General features: G+C 41.0%; 1 protein-coding gene across 3 annotated transcripts in view; it reads right to left on the bottom strand.

The window, feature by feature from the left end:
• ABCB7 (ATP binding cassette subfamily B member 7) overlaps positions 1 to 25,516 on the bottom strand; it is a 202,958-nt gene that overhangs the window by 23,654 nt on the left and 153,788 nt on the right. For 2 of the 3 annotated variants that reach the window (XM_036304439.1, XM_036304440.1), the window contains exons 4-11: positions 8,671 to 8,803; positions 7,315 to 7,583; positions 6,390 to 6,478; positions 6,210 to 6,297; positions 4,180 to 4,354; positions 2,734 to 2,891; positions 1,997 to 2,160; positions 1,709 to 1,838 (exon numbers count right to left, since the gene is read on the bottom strand). In XM_036304439.1, coding sequence (XP_036160332.1) covers positions 1,709 to 1,838; positions 1,997 to 2,160; positions 2,734 to 2,891; positions 4,180 to 4,354; positions 6,210 to 6,297; positions 6,390 to 6,478; positions 7,315 to 7,583; positions 8,671 to 8,803 — 1,206 coding nt within the window. Of the gene's footprint in view, positions 1 to 1,708; positions 1,839 to 1,996; positions 2,161 to 2,733; positions 2,892 to 4,179; positions 4,355 to 6,209; positions 6,298 to 6,389; positions 6,479 to 7,314; positions 7,584 to 8,670; positions 8,804 to 11,389; positions 11,507 to 25,516 lie in introns of those variants that run through there. The other variant, XM_036304441.1, reaches the window with a different exon arrangement.

Here is a 25,516-nt window from a genome sequence, read left to right on the forward strand (position 1 = left end):
TTTTTTTTTAACGGTACCAACGGCCTTGGCCTTTATTGGTTGCAACGGGAAGTGGAAAAGGAGGGGATACGACAGCTCCGGATCCTGTGGCAGCTTCAGACTCCGTAGCCGACCCGGAAAAAAGCTGATACTATGATAATTTAACCATCTACTTATTATTAGACATTTATATTTTTTCTAATTTTGCTATTATAAATACTGCTGTAATGAGTATCTTTGCATATAAAAATCTGTTCGCATCTATTAATTTCCTTACTAAAACTTCCTAGGGGCAGAATTATTGGAATAAAGTGTGTGAGTATATTTCAGGCTCTTGATATATATTGCCAATTTGCTCATCAGGAAAGCTGTATACTTACACCAGCAAAACAAGAGACTGGCCATTTAATTCATAGCCCTGACCAAACTGGATGCCATAAATTTTAAAATCCTTGACAATCTGGTAAGTAAAAAATGGCATTCCATGCTTGATTTAATTTATATTGCTAAGGCCTCCAATGAGGATGAACATCTCCTCTTTCCTTTATTGACCACATATATTAATCCTTAATGAATAAAATGTTTTATTTTTCAAGAGAATGGCTGGAATCTAGTTATACATAGTTATATGGATGAGGACAATGAGCCCTAAGTAGGCACAGTTCATAATTCAGTTTACTTAATATACAGTTTAAGTCAGTGTTTTCCAACATATAGTCTATGAATATCTGTAACAGAATCACCTAGGTGGCATATTAAAAAATATGGGTTTCTCAGCCCCATATTGCAATCCTAAATGAGAACCAAGGTGTGTGAGAGAGCGAGCTGGTATTTCAATAATCTCCCTAGGTAATTCATGTACACTAACATTTGAGATTCTCAGTGAAAGGGAGGACAAAGCAGAATGGAATGCATCAGATCACTTGGGGACCTTGTACAAGTTACACATACCTGTCTGATCCCTTTTCTACAGTTCTCCCAGGGAATCTGATTCTGATTCTAGGCCGCAACTTATTCCCAGGTCTCTCTATTGGCTTTCAGCATAAGAAAAACTCACATCCTATAAAAGCTATCTCCTTCTTGTCTTCTACACTCTTACTCTGGCTTTACTTTACTCCTCCACCCCTCCACCCCAAAGTCATTCAGCAAATACTTGTTAAATGCTTACTATGAGTCAGGAACTGTGCTTGGTACTGAAGGGACAGTGGTGAACAAGGCATACAAACTTGAAGTTGGCAGCCAAACTGCTTTGTAATTTTTATAAATTTACTATATCTAAAACTGTTCAAAATTACAATAATAATTTTCACTTCCTGAACAATTGTATAATGAACATTGTGCTTGGTGCTTTACACATATTATCTCTAATCTATAATAATTCTATCCTATAAGAGAAATAGTATCCTTGTTTTATAGATGAGGAAACTGAGGCCAAAACCACAGAATTTATAAGGGTTAGAGCTGGAGTTAGAATCAGGTTCTGTTTGATACCAGTGTTGGCTCTTTCCTCTATATTACTCTCTCTTTCTAAGGCTTAAAAAAAATCGTTCCTTCGTGTAGACTTTCCATTCACTTTTTTTCAGTCTTTTTGGTAACAGAATTTGACCTACAGGGCTTAATGTTTCCTAATTAGAACATATTGATTCCTTGGATACAAATTATTCTGGTAAAAGAGCCACCAACCCAATAAATCTCCCCCCCAAGTAGTTTTCTTCTTTCATTTAAATACCTGAGGCACTACTCCCACTGCTCTCCGAAGGCTCTCCAGACTCACATCTTGTATATTTTGACCAGCAAGGTAAATGTTACCCTTTTGAGGCTCATAGAAGCGAAACAACAGCCTCACTATTGTGCTTTTCCTGAAATTGGAGATAAGGAAAGGTTATTTAGCTCCTAATGACATTAGGAAACCCCTGTTTTAAACAACAGTATTCATTCTATCTTGATAAAGAAAAAATATTATATTGGGAATCATTAATCAATGATGTAGAATTTTATAAATAACTAAATTACCCACCCTGACCCACTACCTCCTACAATGGCCACTTTCTTTCCTGCAGGGACTTCAAAAGATATTCCACTAAGAACTTTCTGCCCCTCAATGTATTCAAAATGCACATTATCAAAGGCCACCGTAGCTGTCTGTGGTGTGATCTGAAGGGGAGATGCCATCGCTTTGTCCTAGCAGAGAAGAGAAAAAAACAAAAAACACAAAAACAGCCACTTTAATACTTCCTAGAGCACAACTACGCAGATAATTTTCTAGTTCACGGAGATAAAAAGGAAAATAATGGGAAGAAGGAAGTTTATAAGTACAGTTAGACCACTTCTAAGCATGCTTTTAAAGACTTGCTTTTCACTGCTAAGGTAAAAAATCCTGGATGCTTTAATTTTTCAGTATTTTGGGAGGGAGGTAAAGAGATACTGGACAGGGGAGTAAGGAAGTAGAGGAAGTAAGAAGAGGCAATTGCACATCGTATAATCATTATTATCAAAAATAAATCAAGTGTAAGTACAAATAATTCCAGTTAACAATATTTAGCTTCTAGACATAATATTCTTTGTTAACATTGTAAGGTTTCTAAAGATAGAAGTAAAAACCGTAACGATTTCCTAATAGACATGATAATCTCAATTTCTGCAAAAATGAAATTGGTTTCCTACCATGGTCATGCAAGAATATTCCCCTAGAATAATTCTATTAAAGTGACAAAGGTCACATGCTTTTTAAAAGGTACTAAATAAATTACTTACTTTAATTCGGGAGTCTACCTTGAGTAATGTAAACAAGGTATTCATATCTATGAGTGCTTGTCTAGTTTCTCTATATACAGTTCCCAGAAAGTTCAAGGGTAATGAAAGCTGAAAAAGCAGTCCATTCACCATTACTAGATCTCCAACGGTAAGGGTACCTTAATATGCAATTAACAGAAGAAGAAAAAAAGGTATTTTAGATGTTATGAACTGTTCCAATTTAAAGTAGAGAAAGTCTATTACTCTGCAATACAGTTCAAAATGTACAAAATAAAAAATGTACAAAATCAGCAACTCTTAGGCCTACTTAAATTTCAAAGCATTTTTTAAATTAAATTTATTGGGGTGACATTAGTTAATAAAATATATAGGTTTCAAGTGTACATTTCTATGATATACCATCTATATATTATATATTGCTCTGTATGCCCAATGCCCAAAGTCAAATCTTCTTCCATCACCATATATTTGACCCCCTTTACCCTTTAGTCCAGCGGTTCTCAACCTGTGGGTCACGACCATCGGAAAACAAAAATAGCATATCAGATATTTATATTACAATTCATAACAGTAGCAAAATTATAGTTATGAAGTGGCAACAAAAATAACTTTATGATTGGGCGTCACCACAACATGAGAAACGATATTAAAGGGTCGCGGCATTAGGAAGGTTGAGAACCACTGCTTTAGTCCATAATTTAGGAAGACAGGGCACTTGATATATGCTAAGTAGAATAGGAAAAGTCAACCCATACACTATACATTATACACACAAAAGTATGGCTTAAGTGAGGATAAAAACCAAAGGTTGAAAATCTCTCCTTAAGCTAGTTTCTTTGTAATATAAAAAAGAAATTTAAACAAGAGTATATATTAAAAAATTGGAGCAAATGCATGTCATGACTGAAAATGATAAACCATGTATTAAGGTCACAGTGAATAAATGAATCCTAACTTGAGTGGGCAGGTAACAAAAATGAGGTACAGACATTATTAATTTTTAAAATGTTTTTCAAATGAAAAACTATTAGAAAGGTTAAAAGGTTACTAGTAATTCTAAAGAAAAGATTGCTTGAGTTTTAGTCCTTTGGACTAAAGACTAGTTACATTGATTTTCAGTTCAATAAGAGAAATTAGAAACTTTAGATGCTAAAAAAAGTTACTCCTCAAACAATCAGATTGTAGGCCCGAAAAATATATAAACAGTAATTCCAACCAATGAGAGACTTAGTGCTAAAATTGTAGTGCTAAACCAAATGAAGGAAAAAAACATTACTATACAATCAAGAAAACACATTCTGATACACAAAGGAAAGTACTCCAAGGATGTTAAAGCACATTACTGGATATGCTTTATAATGAAGACTACACACATTAATTTCATTAATCTTTATTTATAAAGGTTAAGTAAAACATCCATGAATGTTAAAACCATAGATCCATTACCTGCCACAATTCCCTGACTGGCAAGCACCATTATAGCTGTTAAACCAACACTGAAAATAGCACTTTGACCAAAGTTCAGCATAGCCAGAGTAGAGGTACTTTTCAATGAAGCAGTCTCATATGTCTTCAAAAATCCATCATATCTTTGTGCTTCATAGTTTTCATTATTAAAATACTACAAAAAATATATAAAAATAGTAACTACAAACACATATATTAGAATTTGTTCTCTTAAAGTAATTATTATCTTTTTATCAGACTTTCATGTACAGAAAAATTCTGTAGTACCCACTCCATTTTATTTATTTAATTTTAAATATATTTTTATTGATTTCAGAGAGCTGAAAAGGGGAGAAAGAGATGGAAACATTGATGAGAGAGAATCATTGATTGGCTACCTCCTGCATGCCCCACATTGGGGATCCAGCCCGCAACCCAGGCATGTGCCCTGACTGGGAATCGAACAGTGACCTCCTGGCTCATAGGTCAACCCTCAAACACTGAGCCACGCTGGTCGGACATACCCATATCTTAAAAAAAGCCATCAAGCCGAAACCGGTTTGGCTCAGTGGATAGAGCGTCGGTCTGTGGACTGAAAGGTCCCAGGTTCGATTCCGGTCAAGGGCATGTACCTGGGTTGCGGGCATATCCCCAGTAGGAGATGTGCAGGAGGCAGCTGATCGATGTTTCTCTCTCATCGATGTTTCTAACTCTCTATCTCTCTCCCTTCCTCTCTGTAAAAAATCAATAAAATATATTAAAAAAAAAAAAAAAAAAAGCCATCAAGGGTACTTCATTCACAAACCTTCCCCATATCTCCTGGAACTTTAAGTTGACATTGTCCCCACTGCAATATGCCTCTTGTACAGTCATTGGCATACTTACTTTAACTTTCTCAGTAGATTAACAAATTCTGGGAGGGTAAGGATTAAATATGAAGCATTCTTTTTTTACACAGAACTTAGTGCTTTGCAAACAAGAGGCATCCTATATAATAAAGAACTAATATGCAAATGGCCATCACGCTCTCATGCCATAACGGCTCAGACACTCAACACTGGGGAGAGAGGAATGGGGACCAGCCAGGCACAATTGAGCTGGCAACAGAGGAATGGGTACCAGTCAGGCACAAATGAGCTGGCGAGAGAGGAATGGGGAACAGCCAGGCAAAAATGAGCTGGTGAGAGAGGAATGGAGACCAGCCAGGCTGTGGCACAGGAGAGGGACAAGCTGCCTGCCCTGCGGTCCTGGGCACCTGCAGCTGTGGCCCGGGCAAAGCTGTCCACCCATGGTCCCCTAAGGCTGTGGCTGGCATAGGTGAAGCTGGCCCAGATCCTGGGTGCCTATGGTTGGCCAGAGGGAGGGAATCCTGGGTCCCAGGTGTGGGGTGAGGCATAGGTGGTTAGGGGTAATCAGGCCAACAGGGGAGCAGTTAGGGGTGATCAGGCCAGTAGGGGCACAGTTAGGGGCGATCAGTTAGGCAGGCAAATTTGGTTAGGGACGATCAGGCAGGCAGGCAGGCAGGTGAGCGGTTAGGAGCCAGCAGTTTCAGATTGCGAGAGGCAGTCGGACATCCCCCAAGGTGTCCTGGATTGGAGAGGGTGCAGGCCGGGCTGAGGGACACCCCCACCCCCATGCATGAATTTCATGCACCGGCCTCTAATTCAATAATAATTAATAATTGTGAAATGGAAAAATTAACAAATAAGCAAAATGAAAGCACTATGATAGGCACTCTGAAGGATAGAGAGCCAAGAACTTACATGCTAAATTCATTAGCTTAGTGTTCATTCTACATAAAAATGCTAACCATACACATATCACTTTCTGATGGTGTCACAAAAAAATTAATGTGGAAATAAAGGACAATTTCTAAATAAAAGAAAAATAATAAAGGTACTATTATTCTATCACACCTACAGATACTATCTTAATCTGAAGCTCTAAGTTATAGTAACTATTAAATTAAATGGCAAAACAAATCTTAGCACAATTTAAAGGCCGAGGAAAAGTATAATAAAACATAGTACCTTCACAGTTTCATAATTCAGCAGCGAATCTATGGCAGCGTTACCTGCATCATTATCAGCTTTGTTCATTTCTATTCTAAATCTAGTTCTGTAAGACAAAAATTTGCATAGGCATGAAATGTTTGTTAAAGAAGCATAACTAATTTCCAAATCTTGACTGGCCTCTGGGGAATACCTTACCTCCACCGGGTGATGGCAACTGTGAATGCTGTGTATGCACCAAGTGTCCCAAGAGTCACCAATGCAAACTGGGCACCGCATTTGTAATACTGAAGAAGGCAAAAGAAGAAAAGAGAAATAGTCACTGTTCTTGTCAAATAGTTTATAATATACAATAACAAATTTTATTCAAAAGATTTTAAAAAATATGTTGGTGAATAAATGAATAATTATTTGGGGAAGAAAGAAAATACCTTAGAAAATCTACTTTAGGAAACAAGGGAAGAAAGCCAAACTGCACCGGCCACACTGATGCTACTGTCAAATGTTGATAATAATAGTGCAAAAATCCATGAGAGGAATAATATATATACATTTTAATTTAAAAATATGAAATTGTCTAAAATGTCATGAATGGTGAATAGAAACCCAGATAATTTGAGTATACCAGTCTAAAGTTCTATACAAAAATCTCTGTTAACAATAATCGCAAGCACCAGCTAAATTATTGATCAATGTTTAGAACTAAACAGCTCTTTAAAATAACAATATAAGCCCAGCTGGTATGGCTCAGGAGTTGAGTGTCGACCTATGAACCAGGAGGCCCTGGTTTGATTCCCAGTCAAGGCGCATGCCCGAATTGTGGGCTCAATCCCCAGTAGGGGGTGTGTAGGAGGCAGCCAATCAATGATTCTCTCTCATCATTGATGTTTCTATATCTCTCTCCTTTTCCCTTCCTCTCTGAAATCAAATAAGAAAAATAACATGATAAAGATTTTGGACAGTCCCTTGAAGCTTGTAGTAAATAATTTAATATATTGCATAATTCTCTAGCATCACGGTATTGTACTTTCAAACCATGGACACACAATACCACAATAACTTCAAGTATTAAATAGCTACTAATGAGAAATTAAAAGCTTGTTATGAAAAATGTTTTACTTACCAAAATACCACTGACAAGAGTGACCTCAAACATAATGGGCAGAAGATTAAATACTAAAGCACTCAGAACAAAACTGATACCCCTTGTCCCTCTGTCGATAGCCTTCGATAAAGCTCCAGTCTGTCTGCTGAGGTGGAAAGCCAGATCCAGGTTGTGAAGATGGAGAAAGACATTTTTGGCTATTCTTCGTATTGAATTTTGGGCTACCTTGCCAAATACTGCATTACGAACTTCATTAAAAAAGGCAGCTCCAGCTCTTGATACACCATCTAACAATACAGTCAAAAGAAAAAATGGGGCATAAAAACATTAGAATCCTAGGAATGTAAAAATGATAAAGGCCCAAAAGTATTTGTATAATGAATGAATTCATCACTGAATACTTACACTAAAAGAAATCTAAAAAGCATCTAGTTTAGTGAGTACCAATCTTTCCAACACCATGGATCCATTTCAATGTTATTCCCCCTATATGCCTCAGGTGTTGAAAGATTTTTCTCCAACTAGATATTTTTAATACACAATAGCCCATATGGCCTTATTGTAGATAAATACACAGTATCTGCTAAGTTTTTTGATCTGATTAAATTCCCCCAAATAACAATTGATGAAATTGAGATACTGAAAAATCAACTTCATGGACTAAAGCAGCGATGGGGAATATTTGCCCTGTGGGCCACAAAATCATTTGGTCTGGTCCTCCCAAGGCATTAAGGGTGAGTTAATTAAATGTTTGACCAAATATAGCAGGCTAAATTTAAGCTGATAATTTTGTATGGCTTGCAAATGATTTTATAAATATCCAAATGGCCCTTGGCAGAAAAAAGGTTCCCACCCTTGGACTAAAGCATGGCCCCATTCAAGTCTCCTAAGTCTCATAAAATGTCCTTTCTAATGCATGGGGACACAAAGCATCATATTCTCTGCTTTACATATTCTCTGTGTCATGGCTATTGGATATAATTTAATAAAACATTAATGCACAATAATTAATTAATCATTATTTAGCTATTGCCTTTTTAACTGCTAATAAAAACAACATCAAGAAACTAGCTTGCCTCACTCTTTAAAGGTATATTACAAGAAGCCTATTAGAAGTGGTTGCTATAATTTTAATGTCTCATTTCATATTACTGTTTTCTAGAACTTGGAGAATGAGACTATTATTAACAGAATTTTTGGAAAATATCTGATACAAAGAATTTTTAAAACCACATATCAAAAAAATCTCACATAAAACAATACATATAAAAAATGCTAAATTGTGTTTGTAGTGAAAAGGTCATCTGCTCAAACATGATGAAACCCTCTTGAAGAAAGTCAACACCTGTAGACAGATCAAAGAATCATACATACAGCCAATCAGAACTGCCGTTGCCATGGTTGCAACTGTATTTGGTGCATCACTCAGGTTCAGCATGTTTCCTGACATCTGGTTGAGGTTGTCTACAGCATATTTAAACATGAAAGGAACCACAATATTCATGGCCTAAAAACATAAAAGCAGCAATTACCCATCATATGAAAATATCCTATATAATAAAAGGCTAATATGCAAATCAACCGAATGGCAGAATGACCGGTTGCTATGATGTGCACTGACCACCAGGGGGCAGATACTCAATACAGGTGCTCCTTTTGTGGGCTCAGCCAGAAGCCGGGCTCACGGCTGGCAAGTGCAGAGGTGGTGGTGGGAGACTCTCCCGCCTCCGTGGCAGAGCTAAGGACCTCTTGGGGGATGTCTACTTGCCAGCTTAAACCTGCTCCCCATGGCAGGCAGACATCCCCCGAGGGGGTCTGGGACTATGAGAGAGCACAGGCTGGGCTGAAGAACGCGCACCCCCCCCCCCCCCGCACGAATGTCGTGCACTGGGCCTCTAGTTTATTTATAAAAGTATAAATATTTACCTTAAATTAACCATATTAACCATTTCAAGTATTAGAATGATTTTCCCAGTTGATAAAGATAAAATCTTTGGCATTAGAAGAGCTGTCATTTCAGGATTTCTACCTCACACTGACCGCCATGTTAACGTTAATTTATAACCTATGTGCATTAGTCAATTGCTCCTGCCTGATCATAAAATCATCCCTGATCATTCACTAAAAAAAGATCTCTCCATTATCTGATATCCTACAGAGCTCATGGCACTTGTGGCAAATTGCCTTATAGTTATTTGTGTATATATTTTTCTTTCCTACTACACATCCTTGATGGTCTGTATCATATTTCTCTTTCTGCCCTACCCATGTTGAACACAATGCTTCGTATATAAAGGGTATTTAATACATGCATATAAAATTATTCATTCCCCAAAATAATGGTAAAACTGAAATTATATAGCAAAGAGGATCTCAAAAGCAAATAAATTACTATCATGTGTGGCTGATTCACCATTGGAATACCAAATAACAGTGATAGACCTACTTGCCCCATAAAGATTCCTTTGCTCCAACACATACAAAATAAAACCACTAAATAACAAACTAACTTTCAAAACTAACCTATTTCTCCACAAGAATATCCCAACAATATATGAAAATTAGGAATATAATGTTTTCATATATTAAGGGCAAACATTCAACCACTTACATTTCTATGCAAAGTTATAGTATCAAAAACAACAACCTTCATTTAGAAACATGAAGTTTATTAAACTGCCTAAGTTTTATTTGAAGAAATTAAACTCATATACATTAATAACATGTGAAAACAATTGTATAAGGGTTGACGAAAACAATGAAAACCCAGATCTTGTTAATATTTTATTATTATGCCTTTCATTTTTGTTAAACATAAAGAATTTTTTATCAACAACCCTGAATTTACCTACAACTGTCAGGAGCTATGTAAATCAAGATTGCAAACTAAGGTACACAAGTGTCTTAGCAACCAAGCAATATCATTAAAATACACAGCAGATATTGGGGTACTTTTAAGAATGTAACACTATGGGATCAATTGCTTAAAGCTTTCAAGATTTCTAACTTCCAAAATATAATCTAATGGGATAGCAGGTTACTTCTCAATTGTGATTTCCATATAACCATATAACCTCAGGCTCTTGCTTTTGCTTATAATGGTCTCCCACCTGATTTACCTCTCCAGACCTCTCCATTCTTCAAAACCTACTTGGAATCCCATTCCTATCATAATGCCTTCTCTGACAACCACAGCCTACTTGGCACTTACCATTTTCCAACTCCTCTTTTTTGTAGATTATACCTCAATATTTATCATTTTTAGTATATATTTATCATTCACTTTGTCTATAGGTGCATGAATATACTACCATCTCAACCTCAATGACTTTTTGTAGCAAAAGAAAACCCCACACAAAACATTTTGTGAACAACAGCTATGTGAGTGGGATATGGTGTTAGGCACCTTTCACAAATAGTTGAATGAAAACAATTCTATGAAATGGGTATTATGCCTACAATTGAGAAAATGCAGATCTGGTAAGCAGCAGAACTGGGATTAAAATCCAGGTCTGACTTGAAATTCTATTATACCATAGCCATATTAGCAGCATATAAGGTAGAAACCATATTTTACTACTTTTGTACCCTAAAATGGATGCTCTCAAACAGCTATAGTTGTAAAATATGGTATAAGTAATTTGGATAAATTTGAGCAGATTCAGGTGTTCCATATAATATAGCCACATCCCCTCATTTGCATTTCAATATACTTGAGTGAGAAATAAAGTGATAATTACAGCTAGCAGATAATTCTCATAACTCACAGCCTTACTATGTTGTGTTGTTAACTAGACTATAGAACTCAGTTTTCCCATTTTAAAATGTGTATTCATGTAAGTGTGTGTGGTTTGAATCATGTATATGGTTCTATGCAATGTTATCTCAGGTTTAGATCTATGTACACAATCAAGATGCAGAACTATCCCATTACCACAAAAGAACTCCCTTGTATTACCTCTTTTATATTCACTCCCATTTCACCTTGCCTCAATCCAGTCCCTGTCTACTGGGAATCACCAATCTGTTCATAAATTCTATACTTCAGTGATTTTGAGAATATTATATACATGAAATCATAATAGTATGTAACCTTTTGAGATTGGCTTTTCAATCAGCATAATATCCTTGAGGTTCACTGAAGATGATGCATGTATCAAGAACTTATCATCCTATCTAATAAAAGAGAAACATGGTAATTAGCCATACGTCCGCTACCCTTCCCATTGGCTAATCAGGGAGATATGCAAATTAACTGCCAGCCAAGATGGCGGCCGGCAGCCAGGCTACTGACACGAACAGGAGGCTTGCTTGCTTCAGTGACGGAGGACTCCAACATTTCCCGCCTGCCGCTGCTGGGCTCTGAGCTGCTAAGAAACATTGTTACAAATATAGAAGCTAAACAAAACCCCAGAAACCTGTTTTCAGTCAGTCGGGATTTCAGAGCTGGAGTCGCAACAAAGTTTCAAATACAGAAAGTAAACAAAGCCAGAAACCTGCTTTCAGCAGCGAGGTCTCACAGCTAAAGCCAGCTCTCAGCTCCAGTGATAGCCATAAATCCAAGAATAAAAAAAAAGGAAAAAAGGAGCGGTTGGGAGCTTCAGTCACACGCCAGCCTGAAAACGGCCCTCAGCCCCTCACCCAGACTAGCCAGGCACCCCAGTGGGGACCCCCACCCTGAAGCGGGTGTGACCAGATGCAAACAGCCATCATCCCCTTATCCAGGCTGGCCAGGCACCCAAGCGGGACCCCCACCCTGATCCAGGACACCCTTCAGGGCAAACCAGCCGGCCCCCACCCATGCACCAGGCCTCTATCCTATATAGTAAAAGGGTAATATGCCTCCCAGCACCGGGATCAGCGGAGCCGCGAGGCCTCCTGGCCCCTGGAGCAGCGTGACATGGGGCAATGCCCAAACCCCCTGATCGGCCCTGCTCTGTGCGTTACAGGGGGGAGCTCCCCAACCCCCTGATCAGCCCTGCTCTGTATGTGACAGGGTACGGAGCCCCAACCCCCCTGATGGGCCCTGCTCTGTGTGTGACAGGGTGCGGAGCCCCAACCCCCCTGATGGGCCCTGCTCTGTGCGTGACAGGGGGCAGCGCCCCAACCCCCTGATCGGCCGGCTCTGTATGTGACAGGGGTGGCACCACAACCCCCTGATCCGCCCTGCTCTGTGCATGACAGGGGGCAGCGCCCCAACCCCCTGATTGACCCTGCTCTGTGTGTGACAGGGGGTGGCATCGCAACCTCCCCATCGACCCTGCCTTGAGTGTGACAGGGGGCGGCACTCCAACCCCCCAATTGGCCCTACCCTGAGCGTGACTGAGGGTGGCATCACAACCTCCCGATCCGCCCTGCTCTGTGCATGACAGGGGGCAGCGCCCCAACTCCCCAATCGGCCCTGCTCTGAGCCCGACCAGGGGCTGCAGGGCAGGCACCTAGGGATTGGGCTTGCCCTCTGCCACCCGGGAGTGGGCCTAAGCCAGCAGGTCGTTATCTCCCGAGGGGTCCCAGACTGTGAGAGGGCACAAGTGGGGCTGAAGGACACCCCCCCCCCGCCAGTGCACAAATTTTTGTGCACCGGGCCTCTAGTCTATACTAATAAAAGGGTAATATGCTAATAAGGGCAGACGTCCATCCAGACAAAGCCCCGGCAGCTGCAAGCCCCAGTGGCTGCGAGGCCTGGGGCTCAGGCAGCCGTGAGCCCCGGTGGCTGCGAGGCCCAGGGCTCAGGCAGCCGTGGGCTCAGGCAGCCATGGGCTCAGGCAGCTGTGAGCCCTGGTGGCTGAGAGGCCCAGAGCTCAGGCAGCCATGGGCTCAGGCAGCTGTGAGCCCCGGCGGCCACAAGGCCCAGGGTTCAGGCAGCTATGGGCTCACACAGGTATGGGCTCAGGCAGTCGTGAACCCTGGTGGCTGAGAGGCCCGGGACTCAGGCAGCCGTGAGCCCTGGTGGCTGCGACGCCCAGGGCTCAGGCAGCCATGAGCCCCAGCGGCTGTGAGGCCCGGGGCTCAGGCTTCACAGCTGCCACGACCGGCAGGGGCAGCAGCAGCGGGGTGATTGGGGTGGCACCTTCCCTTGATCAGCCTGGTGCCTCCCACAGAGAGACATCCCCTGAGGGCTCCCAGACTGTCAGAGAGGGCAGGCCGGGCTGAGGGACCCACCCCCAGTGCATGAATTTTCATTCACCGGGCCTCTAGTCCTATATAACAAAACCCTAATATGCAAATTGACCAAACAGTGGAACGACCGGTCGCTATGATGAGCACTGACCACCAGGGGGAGTGCCACTCAGCCAGAAGCCGGGCTCACGGCTGGCGAGCACAGCGGCCATGGCAGGAGCCTTTCCCACCTCTGCTGTAGGCAGGCAGTAAGGAGTGAGGGGTCCTGGACTGTGAGAGCCCCAGACTGTTAGAGGGATGTCTGACTGCTGGGGGGATCGGGCTTAAGCCAGCAGGTGGACATCTCCTGAAGGGTCCTGGACTGTGAGAGGGCACAGGATGGGCTGAGAGACCTCCCCCCAGTGCATGAATTTTGTGCACTGGGCCTCTAGTATAACAACATATTTCAACGATTCACCCCTGAAGAACATTTTGGTTTTTTCTAGTTTGGCACTATTACAAATAGTGGTGTTATGAACATTTTCATACATGTGGTCATAAGTTTTCATATCTTTAGGATAAATGCTCAAGAGTAAAACTGCTAAGTAGTATGGTAAGTCTACATTGACTTTTTAAGAAAATGCCATACTGTTTCAGAGTGGCTGTACCATTTTATATTCCTACAGTAAAGTATGAATGATGCAGTTCATCTACATCCTCATCAACATTTGGTATCATCACTTTTTAAAAATTTGAAAACATTTTAATAGGTATAGAATCATATCTCATTGTAGTTTTAATTTGTGTTTCCCTAATGGCAAAGAAGTTGAATATCTTTTCATGTGTTTATTTGCCATCATTTATCCTCTTTGGTGATATATTTGTTCATATTTTATAACTCGACTGTTTTGTGTGTTTTTTTACTGTTGAGTTTCAAGAGTTCTTTATGTATATTCTAGACATAGATCACTATATAGCTTGTCTTTCATCCTATATGAAGAACCTGAGCTCCTACACCACCTAGCAGTCATAAGCAGTCCCTTCCCCTAGGAATGAATGGAGGCTGAGGTGAGAACCTGGACTTTCATCACCACCTGCAGTAATGGGGCAGCAGCCCATTCCTATTTGGAACACTGTCACAGGAGGCTTGCTAAACAGCTTTAAATAAAATCCATAGTCTCATAACAGTACCCAAAATAAACAGGTTTCAATAAAAAAATCATTCATCACACCAAAGACTACTAAGATATCAACTTGAATGAGAAAACAATAAACGAACACAAATGTCAGAACTATCTCACAAGGATTTCAGAGTAGCCACTATAAAAGTGCTTCAAGGATCATTTATGAGCATGCTTGAAACAACAAAAAATAGAATGTCTCAGCAAATAAAGAACATAAACAAAATACAAATAAAAACTTAGAAACTGAAATTTATAAAGAAACCTAAATGGATGGGCTTCATGGCATAATGGAGAGGACGAAGGAAAGACTGAATAAGATGCTTCTGGCTGTAAGATGGAGGAAGGGGCCACAAGTCAAGGAATGCAGGTGATCTCTGGGAGCTGGAGAAGGCAAAGAAACAGATCTGCCCCAAGAGCCTCTGGAGAGAGCACAGTCCTGCCAAATGCCATTATTTTGATCCAGTGAAACCTAATTTTGTACTTATAACCTTCAGAGATGTAAAATAATAAATTTGTGTTGTTTTAAACTATTAAGTTTGTGATAAGTTGTTATAGCAGCAATAAATAACAAAGGAAATTTAATAGGAAAGAGGATAGAAACAACTGGAAAAAACAATGAACCTTCATATAAACTGGATACAAGAATTAACTTAAAATGAATCACAGATCTAAATGTAAAAGGTAAAAATAGAACTTTTAGAAGAAAACACAGATCTTAATGGCCTTCAGTTAGGGAAACAGTTCTCAGACAAAACAACCAAAGCATAATCCATAAAATAATAATAAAAAAAAGATAAACTGCAACCTATCAAAATTAAAAACTTTTGTTCTATAAGACACTATGAAGGGAATTTAAAAAAGCTATATACTTGGATGAAATAAAGACAGGTATCCTCCACTTTCTGAATGTTTGTGTTATGCCACCTTGCTTTATGAAAGACCTATATTAGTAAAGCATGTCCCAAAATTCACTCAAGAAGTAATTTTGATAGAAAACATAGGTTTATAATTAAAAATTGTAAATTTTTTATTGATTCATAAAGTATACCGTATAGGGTTATGTATGGAATAGCATATCGGGTAAATGGTCTCCACGGCACAAAAAACTGGATTATTATGTCGCAATAGCGAGCATCATTAACTGTTATTGTCTGAGCAGCCACATTTTGGTCATGGAAAATTTCAACAAAAGAGTGTGTATGTGCCAGCAAAGCCGTGGAGGCCATTTACCCGATATGCTATTCCATACATAACCCTATACTGTATATTTTATGAACCAATAAAAAATTTACAATTTTTAATTAAAAACCTGTGTTTTCTATCAAAATTACTTCTTGCGTGAATTTTGGGACACCCTTTACCTGTTTTCACCAAATGAAAAAAATCCTAAGAGGATTTTCAGTTTTATGAAAAAAGTTGTTGCCGAAACCGGTTTGGCTCAGTGGATAGAGCGTCGGCCTGCGGACTGAAAGGTCCCAGGTTCGATTCCGGTCAGGGGCATGTGCCTGGGTTGCGGGCACATCCCCAGTGGGGGATGTGCAGGAGGCGGCTGGTCGATGTTTCTCTCTCATCGATGTTTCTGACTCTCTATCTCTCTCCCTTCCTCTCTGTAAAAAATCAATAAAATATATTTAAAAAAAAAAAAAAAGTTGTTACCGTACTAATGTAGATCTTTCATAAAACCAAGTGGCATAATGAGAACTTTGGACAGCAGAGGATATTCTTCGCTTTATGCCATTTTGACTTACAAAAGCTTTCATAGGAATGCTCTACTGTGGGATAGTGAGGGAACCTGTACATAAATGACTCACAAAATTCAATGGGAAAAACAACAGCTCAACTAAAACATGGAAAAAACACTTGAACAAACACTTCAAAGTGAATATATGGATGACGACTAAGCACATACCAAGATATTCAACATCATTAACATTAGGGAAATACATATTGAAACCATAGGTAGCACAGTGGGGCCTTGACTTACGAGTTTAATTCGTTCTGTGATGGAGCTCGTAACTCAAATTACTTGTATGTCAAATCAATTGTGAACGAGTGAGACACGTGATGCTGGGCTGATGTTGTGGCGTTCACTGTGATGTTCGCTGCGCCAACTAGCGGTGGGGTATCTGAAGCTGGCTCGTAACCCGAATTTTAGCTCGCAACTCAAAGCAAAAAATCGGCCGAGAGACGGCTCGTATCTCGAAAAACTCATTAGTCGGGACACTCGTAAGTCAAGGCTCCACTGTACTATATACCTGACAATACCAAATGTTGGCACAGCTGTGAAGCAACTGAAACTTTCATATATTACTGGTGGGAAGACAAAAACAATGATTTTGGAAGAGAGTTTAGTAGTTCCTTACAGTTAAAAATACATTTACCCTGCAATCTCTTCTAGGTATTTATCACAGGGAAATGAAAATTCAGGTTCTCAAAAAAATGTGTACCTGAGTGTTTATAGCAACTCTAGTTATAATTGCCAAAGGGTGGAAAGAAACCAAATATCCACCAATGGGTGAATGCATAAACAAACTCTAGTACATCCATAATATGGAATACTACTAGGCAGTAAAAAATAACTGCTAATATCTATAATAATAAAAGTGCAATATGCTAATTAGACTGGACAACCTCCCGGATGAAGCTGGCGGCCAGAGGGAAGCCCAGGTCCCGGGTGCCAGAGGAAGCCGATGCCAGTAGCCAGGGGAAGAAAGGCCTACACTTGCACGAATTTCATGCATCAGGCCTCTAGTATTCAATGATTGGGATGAACAACAAAAACAGTATGTTAAGTGACAGAAGCCAGATCAAAAGGCAAACATACTATATGAGTCTATTTATATCAGCAGTCGCCAACCGGTGGTCCGTGGACCACTGGTGGTGAGGTCCGAAAGGTTGGTGACCGCTGATTTAAATGGTATTCTCAAAATGACAAAACTATAGTGATAGAAGATAAATTAATAGCATCCAGCAGCTAAGGGTCTAGAGAGTGTATGTCTACAAATGGGTTACACAAAGTACACATTTGAGGTAATGGCACATTTCGATATCCTGACAGTGGTAAACCTATATAATAAAAGGCTAATATGGAAATAGACCGAATGGTGGAAAAACCGAACCGGTTGCTATGATGTGCGCTGACCACCAGAGGCATGCAAACATGGCAGGTGTCAGCAGCAGGTGGCAGAGCGTGGAACATGGTGGGCATCAGCTGTGGCAGGATGGTGGAGCAGGTGAGCGGGGGTGCCAGACCAAGGCGGGGTGCCGGTCGCTGTCACCGGTGTGAGCCTCTGGTGGTTACTGAAAATTCTTTGCTCCTGCGCACCACTGTCGTGATCAGTGCTTGTACCTGCTGCAGGCGCCAGCCCTGCTCGCACCCACTGCCGGTGCCTGGAGTCGGCCCTGATCGCTTGGCACCATCAGTGAGTACGAGCAGCGGCTGCCGGCCCCAATTGTCCCTGAGGGCTTCTCCACTTCCCCCTGCTCCTGAGGGGTGATTGGGACAGCAGCTGCCGCTCGCACTCACTGACAGTGCCAGCCCCACTTGCACCTGCTGCTGGCACCAGCCCCAACAGCTCTGCGCCTTCAGCGGGTGCGAGCAGGGCTGGTGCTGTCAGTGTGTGGGAGCGGCGGCAGCAGGAGCGGGGCTGCCAGCATACAGGGGACTGGGGGCTACAGGGGGAGGGGCCAGGCAGGGGTGTGGAGAATAGCCCAAGACCCGCTGCTGTGCCAAATGTAGGCTCGCAGCCCACAGTTCCTTTAAGGTGCACAAATTAATGCACTGGGCCCCTAGTACTTACATAAATATATACATGTGTTAAAAATCATAGAACTATGTACCAAAAATAGTTCATTTTACAGCACGTATATTAAAAATAAATTTCACAATATAAAGCCAATGTCTCAGGTCACAGCAAACCTGGCTCTCTATAGGCTGGAGAAGGCTAAAAGTGAGGCCAGAAGATAGAGTATTTCAATCAAAATGGACTCAATATGAACTCTCCTCCCCCTGTTGCTTTCTAAATGTTGAGAAACTGGCCATTTTTACTAGATTATAATCATGTGACAAAAAAGTATATTTCAGCTATAACTACAATGTACCCATTAATTTATACACAAGAGAAATAAAGGGACTTCTTATCACAAAACATTTTTCTTTCCTACATCAAAAGGTTAAACCACATATATAATCTACAAACCTCTGGAAGTTTAAGGGACTGGTATACCATATAAAAACTAAATTCATTTAATTTTAACACAAAATGGGACACTGATTGAAGAAAGGCATTAAGGAAAAAGTAAAGTTATCTAAAGGACAGCAAAAGGTATGCTGTATCTATATGATACAAAAAAGTGATGGTCAATATGATCAGTTTACTGAGGGTCTCTTTCCAGGTTTAAATGACTTTTCTCTTCCTAGTCATTAAAGAATTATCTATTTCATGTGAGAGATTCAATTTTTCCAGATCTTCTAATAGCTAAATTCCTCAACAATTAATCTGGATTGAGAAAGATGGTGGCGTAGATAAACACCTGTACTCGCTGCCTCCCAAAACTACATCAAAATTACAACTAAAATACAGAACAACCATCACTCAAAACTGCTGGAAAGCTGACTGAAAGGAAGTACTACAACTAAAGAAGTGAAGAAAGCACACTGAGACTGGTAGGAGGTGTGGAGGCACGGAACGGCCTGGTCTGGCATCCACATGTGCCACTTTTTTAATTGGGAGGGGGATCGTCTCTGTGGAAGCCACACAGAGGAGAAAGGGTCTCAGCCCCACACTGGACACCCAGCCAAGGGTCCTGCTGGAAGCCAGTCCATCCTTGCTGCTTGACACAGTTGCTGCAGGAAAGAAACATCTGCACAGCATATGTTTCAAGGGACCTGGCGTATATAGCATACTGTTCTTAATATGTTTGCTCCCCTTAGCGCTGTGTGTTTTAACCAAGGTCACCTCTCCAAGAAAGGTTGTTTCCCCAGGTAGGAATTTTTCCCTGAAGTCAGGGAGGGGATGCCTCTCCTAGAAAGGTTGTTTCCCCAGGTAGGAATTTTTCCCTGAAGTCAGGGAGGGGATGAAACTCCTTAACTAAGTGCCAGGCGGGTAGTTAATCACTACAAACAATCATGCTTAAGCTACATAATCTTTACTCCCTGGAATGGAGATAAGAAACGCCCTAACCTTTGTAATAGAAATTGACAGGATTAAAATCAACTGGGATAAATACGGATGTAACAAGACAATAAACAGCAGAACTTCGCTGGAGATCCAGACCAGAACTTGGCTGGAGATCCTGGCTGGAGATCCTGGCTAGGCTGCTGATCAACTGAACACTGTCTCCGTGTCCTTCCTTCTTCGCTGACTCCGTCTACACCTTTGGGAACCCCTGGACCTGCTGGGGTTGGACCCCGGCATCTGGCGCCCGAACAGGGTTCCCTTAGGTAAGTCCCCCCGTACTTGGGACGGATAGGACTGCACCGTAGGGTGCTGCAGACCCCACCCCCCCCATAGAGAATAAGTAGGGTAAGCGAGTAGTTAGTACAGATCTTAGATTGACAAGATGGGTCATACTGAGTCTAAAGAAAAAAGACTCTGTATTAATCTTTTAACGCATATGCTTACTAGCAGAATTGGAGTTGAGGTTTTTCCCAGTGAGACAGAAAGTTTTATAGAAGAAGTATGTCAATGGCTTCCAGAGGATGGAACTGTTAATTTAAAAACTTGGGTTGAAGTAGGAAAGCAATTAAAGAAACACCATGAATCTGAGAAGGTCCTGCCATGTTTCTTTTCCCTCTGGGATTCAATCTGTGACACATTGGCACCAGAGGCAAAAACGGTTGAACTTTCTCAAAATTTAAATAGTCCCTCGGCTCCACCCAGAGAGGACACATCATCATTGTCTTCAGCTCAATCTAAAAGCAATTTAGCTATGCCTACTGATCGGGAGGAGAATAAATATCATAAACATGACCGTTGGTCCTTTCCAGTCAGTAGAGAGGAGAATGGCCCTCCCATTCAAAACAGGCTCCCCAAATTAGAAAGGAAGCCTAAACCAGGTCCTGTGGCTCCTATGAGCTCCATGTCTAAATTTCAAAGGGCGATAAGAGAAGCTGAAGCTAATGGAGATCTTGAATTCTCACTCTGCTTCCCAGTTACATATGAGAATGAGTCTGGTGGGAATAGAAACCCCACCTTGGAGCCTATACCTTACAAAGTACTTAAAGAATTAAAATTGACCTGCTCTGAATATGGACCTCTAGCTCCTTACACACAAACCTTGGTAGAAACCCTAGCCAGTAAATGGATCACTCCTTATGATTGGTCACAGGTTTGTAAAGCCTGTCTCTCAGGAGGCGATTACTTATTATGGAAAACTGAATATGAAGATCTTGCTAAGAAAGCTGTAGCCACTAGCAAAAAAACCAGAAAAAGAATAACCCTAGACATGATATTAGGAGAAGGTGATTTTAACACGGCTGAGGAGCAAATGAATATGCCCACAGAGGCACTTACCAAAGTAACCAGTTGTGCAGTAAGTGCCTGGAAATCCCTACCTTATACAGCAGGAAAAACCACCACCCTTACAGAGGTTAAACAGAAGGTCAAGGAACCATATCAGGATTTCCTTTCTCGCCTCATGCAGGCAGTCAAGAGAGTAATCAATAACAAAGAGGCAGCCGATATCCTAATCAAACAACTGGCTTTTGAAAATGCTAATAATACCTGTCAGGCTTTATTAAGGCCGATTCACAGAACAGGAACTATAAATGATTTTATAAAACAGTGTGCTGATGTAAGTCCAGCATTTATACAGGGTGTAGCTATAGCTGCAGCTCTCAAAGGGGAGACATACCCTCAATATGTACAGGCTATAGGACAAGCCAGCAATAATACAGGTAATAAAAGAAATATGAACTGCTACTCTTGTGGCTTATCTGGGCACTTTAGCAGAGAATGCCCAAATAAAAATAATAATACTCAGGCCAGATGGCAAGCTCCTCGACAGCCTGGAAATACATTAGGGAATAATATTAATCCTCCAAAAACCGTTTGTCCCCGATGTCAGAAAGGATTCCATTGGGCAAAGGAATGTAGATCAAAATACCATAAAAATGGTCAGCCTTTAAACTCTACAAATAGCTCCCAAGGAGGTTATATCCCATCACCTCAATCGGGAAACTTGAGAAGGGGCCAGCCCCAGGCCCCTGCAATAATAGGGGCATCAACCTTCAACCCCTTTGCAAATTTCGATCAGTCAGTGACCTCTTCAGGGCAACCCCAGGCAGTGCAGGATTGGACCTCCACTCAACCACCCATGCAGTACTAACCCCAGACCTGCCAGTAGCAGCCATTCCTACAGGAGTGTCTGGGCCACTGCCTGAGGGAACTGTAGGTTTAATATTAGGACGGAGCTCCACCTCGTTACAGGGGATCTTAGTCATCCCAGGAGTTGTTGATGCAGACTACACAGGAGAAATACAGATTTTACTTTCCCCACCCACCACAACTATACAGATTCAGCCCAACCAGAGAATTGCCCAATTAATCCTGTTACCAATACATAAAATAGGGACAGCTGTTACCCAGGAAGCTAGAGGGGCCGGAGGCTTTGGATCTAGTGATGCAGCATTTTGGATACAAGAAATCCATGCTACTAGACCTACAAAAATTTTACAAATTCAGGGAAAACCAATTGAAGGTCTATTGGATACAGGAGCAGATGTTTCCTGCATAGCAGAGAAGGATTGGCCCTCTTCATGGCCCACGCAAACCACCTCCACTTCCCTAGTAGGACTAGGCAAGGCATCTAATGTAAAAAAGAGTTCTCAGATTCTAACTTGGACTGATGAAGATCAACATTCAGGAACATTCTGTCCCTATGTAATTACGACTATCCCCTTTACATTATGGGGAAGAGATATCTTGTCTCAAATGGGAGTTGTATTATATAGCCCCAGTGATAGAGTAACATCACAGATGCTAGACATGAGATTTAATCCAGGAAAGGGATTAGGAAAGGAAAGTAATACCTCACACTCCTCGACAGGATCTGTAATTGGGGCCATTGCCCTTAGGACTGCTGATCCCATAGTCTGGAAATCGTCACAACCAGTATGGGTTGAGCAATGGCCCTTAACATCTGAGAAAATATCAGCAGCCCGACAATTAATTGATCAGCAATTAGCAGAGGGACATATAGAGCCATCAAATAGTCCCTGGAACACACCCATATTTGTAATAAGAAAGAAATCAGGCAAGTGGAGACTTTTGCAAGATCTAAGAGCCATAAATGCCACCATGGAAGATATGGGCTCCTTACAACCTGGATTGCCCTCCTGTGGCAATTCCACAGGAGTATTGTGTTGTTGTTATTGACTTACAGGATTGTTTTTTCACTATACCTCTTCACCCAGCTGATTGTCAAAGATTCGCATTCAGCATACCATCAGAAAACTTTAAACAGCCTTATCAGAGATACCAATGGAAGGTTCTCCCACAAGGGATGAAAAATAGTCCTACATTATGTCAAAAGTTTGTAGATCAGGCATTGCAAGTTATTAGAAAGAAATTTTCAGATCTATAGCTTATTCATTATATGGATGATATTTTACTAGCTCATAAAGATCGGGCGACTTTACAGGAAATTCTTACTCAGACCATCCTTGCTTTAGAAGAACATGGTCTGAAAATAGCCCCAGAAAAGATTCAGACTGAACCTTCTTTTTCATACTTAGGCAGATATTACATACCTCTACTATCACCCATCAGCCTCTACAATTAAGAAAAGATCATTTAAACACATTGAATGATTATCGGAAACTATTAGGTGATATCAACTGGGTCAGGCCATATCTAAAAATAACCACTCTTGACTTAAAACCTCTATTTGACATTTTAAAGGGAGATTCTAACCCTAAGTCTCCCCGACAATTAACTGTAGAAGGAGAAAAGGCTATAGCAAAAATAGAACAGGCCATCAATAAACAGCAACTACAGTATCTAGATTATTCCAAATCTTGGGCCTTAATTATTCTAGCCACTAAATATACTCCTTCAGGATGCTTGTGGCAGGAAGGACCATTAGAATGGATACATTTACCTGTCACTCCTAGGAAGATTGTACCACCCTATCCCTCCCTAGTGGCCACTCTCATTATCAAAGGTAGACGACGCAGTATCGAACTCTTTGGAAGAGAAGTTACTGAGATAATAATACCTTATAAAAGAGAACAATTAGACACACTATTACAATTTGAAGAAGAGTGGCAAATAGCTATAGGTAACTTCCCAGGACAAATTTTACATCATTTGCCAAGATCACCTATATTGCAATTTCTCTCCCTACATCCGTTTATATTTCCTATTAAATGTTCAAAAGAGCCATTATTACCTCCTGCCTCCTTAGTATTCACAGATGGCTCCTCTAATGGTAGGGCAGTAACAATCATTGACTCAATAACCCACGTTCAACAAACTCTAGAGACATCAGCTCAGAGAACAGAGTTTTTGGCAGTTATTTATGCTTTTGAACAATTGCAACAGGTTCCCTTTAACTTGTACACTGACTCTCAATATATAGTTAAATTATTTCCTCATATTGAGACCGCCTCTCTCCCACAAGGAAGAACAGCCATTTTCTCTTTGTTAACTCAGCTACAAACTTGCATTCACAAACGAGAAAAGGCTTTCTATATTGGACATATTAGAGCTCATTCCTGCCTACCAGGACCCTTAAGCGAAGGAAATTATCAGGCGGATTTACTAACTCGCCTAGTAGTTTGTACAGCTCTAGAAGAAGCCCGGCGGTCTCATGCCATTCACCATCAAAATGCTTCTGCTCTCCGTCTATATTATCGCATATCTAGAGAAGCTGCTCGAAGTATTATGCGTGACTGCGGCCATTGTCCTACTCATTTTCCTAGCCCTGCTACTGGAGTTAATCCAAGAGGACTTAGACCCTGTGACTTATGGCAGATGGATATTACTCATGTCCCATCTTTTGGCAAACTTTGCTATGTGCATGTTTGTATTGATACCTTTTCTCATGTTATCCTTGCTTCTGCACGTACAGGAGAAGCCTTTAAAGATGTAAGTCAACATCTATTCCAATGCTTTTCCTACCTAGGAATACCAAGGGCACTTAAAACTGACAATGGGCCTGCCTATACCTCTAGAGCTTTTAAAAACTTATGCTCTACATTCGGCATCGCACATACTACAGGAATACCCTACAATCCTCAAGGCCAAGCAATAGTAGAAAGGGCTCACCAAACTTTAAAAACACAAATTAAAAAATTACGAGAAAATGAGTTTAAATATTCCTCTCCGCATCATGTTCTACAACATGCTCAATTTGTAATTAATATACTAAATGTAGATTCTGAGGGAAATTCCCCGATGTACAGGCATTGGAACCCTGATCTAACTAAACCTAAAGCCCTCGTCAAATGGAGAGACTTGCTTACAGGAGCCTGGAAGGGACCTGATGTACTTTTAACCCAGGGGAGAGGATATGCTTGTATATTTCCACAGGACGCAGACTCACCTGTGTGGATTCCAGACCGTCTAGTCCGACCTTATGTCTCACCGCCCGCCATCTCTGCCTCATCATAGCACACCTGACCAGTGCCCGTCTGCAGCAGATGTGCAGCCCTGAGCTGGAACAATCTGTCCATTGGGAGGATCACATGTGCCTCCGTTTTGTCTTTCCACATGTCCCAGCTTTGCCCCACATCTCCTTTCCTTTTTCCTTTTTTTAAAATCTAACTACTTGTTTGCTGGTTCTTTGGCCTTTCTCCTTCTTTCCTGAACACAGTGTTTTCTAGAATCTCCCTACCCTACTGTTCCAGGAAGGGCACCTCCCTTTTATGCCGTGACTAGGGGTGTTTGGTATATGCCCCATACATGGAGTTGTCTTGTGCCAAGAGCCTGACA

Source organism: Myotis myotis, unplaced genomic scaffold (genome assembly GCF_014108235.1).
Source record: "Myotis myotis isolate mMyoMyo1 unplaced genomic scaffold, mMyoMyo1.p scaffold_m19_p_4, whole genome shotgun sequence".
In the NCBI taxonomy this organism is placed as follows: Eukaryota; Metazoa; Chordata; class Mammalia; order Chiroptera; family Vespertilionidae; genus Myotis; species Myotis myotis.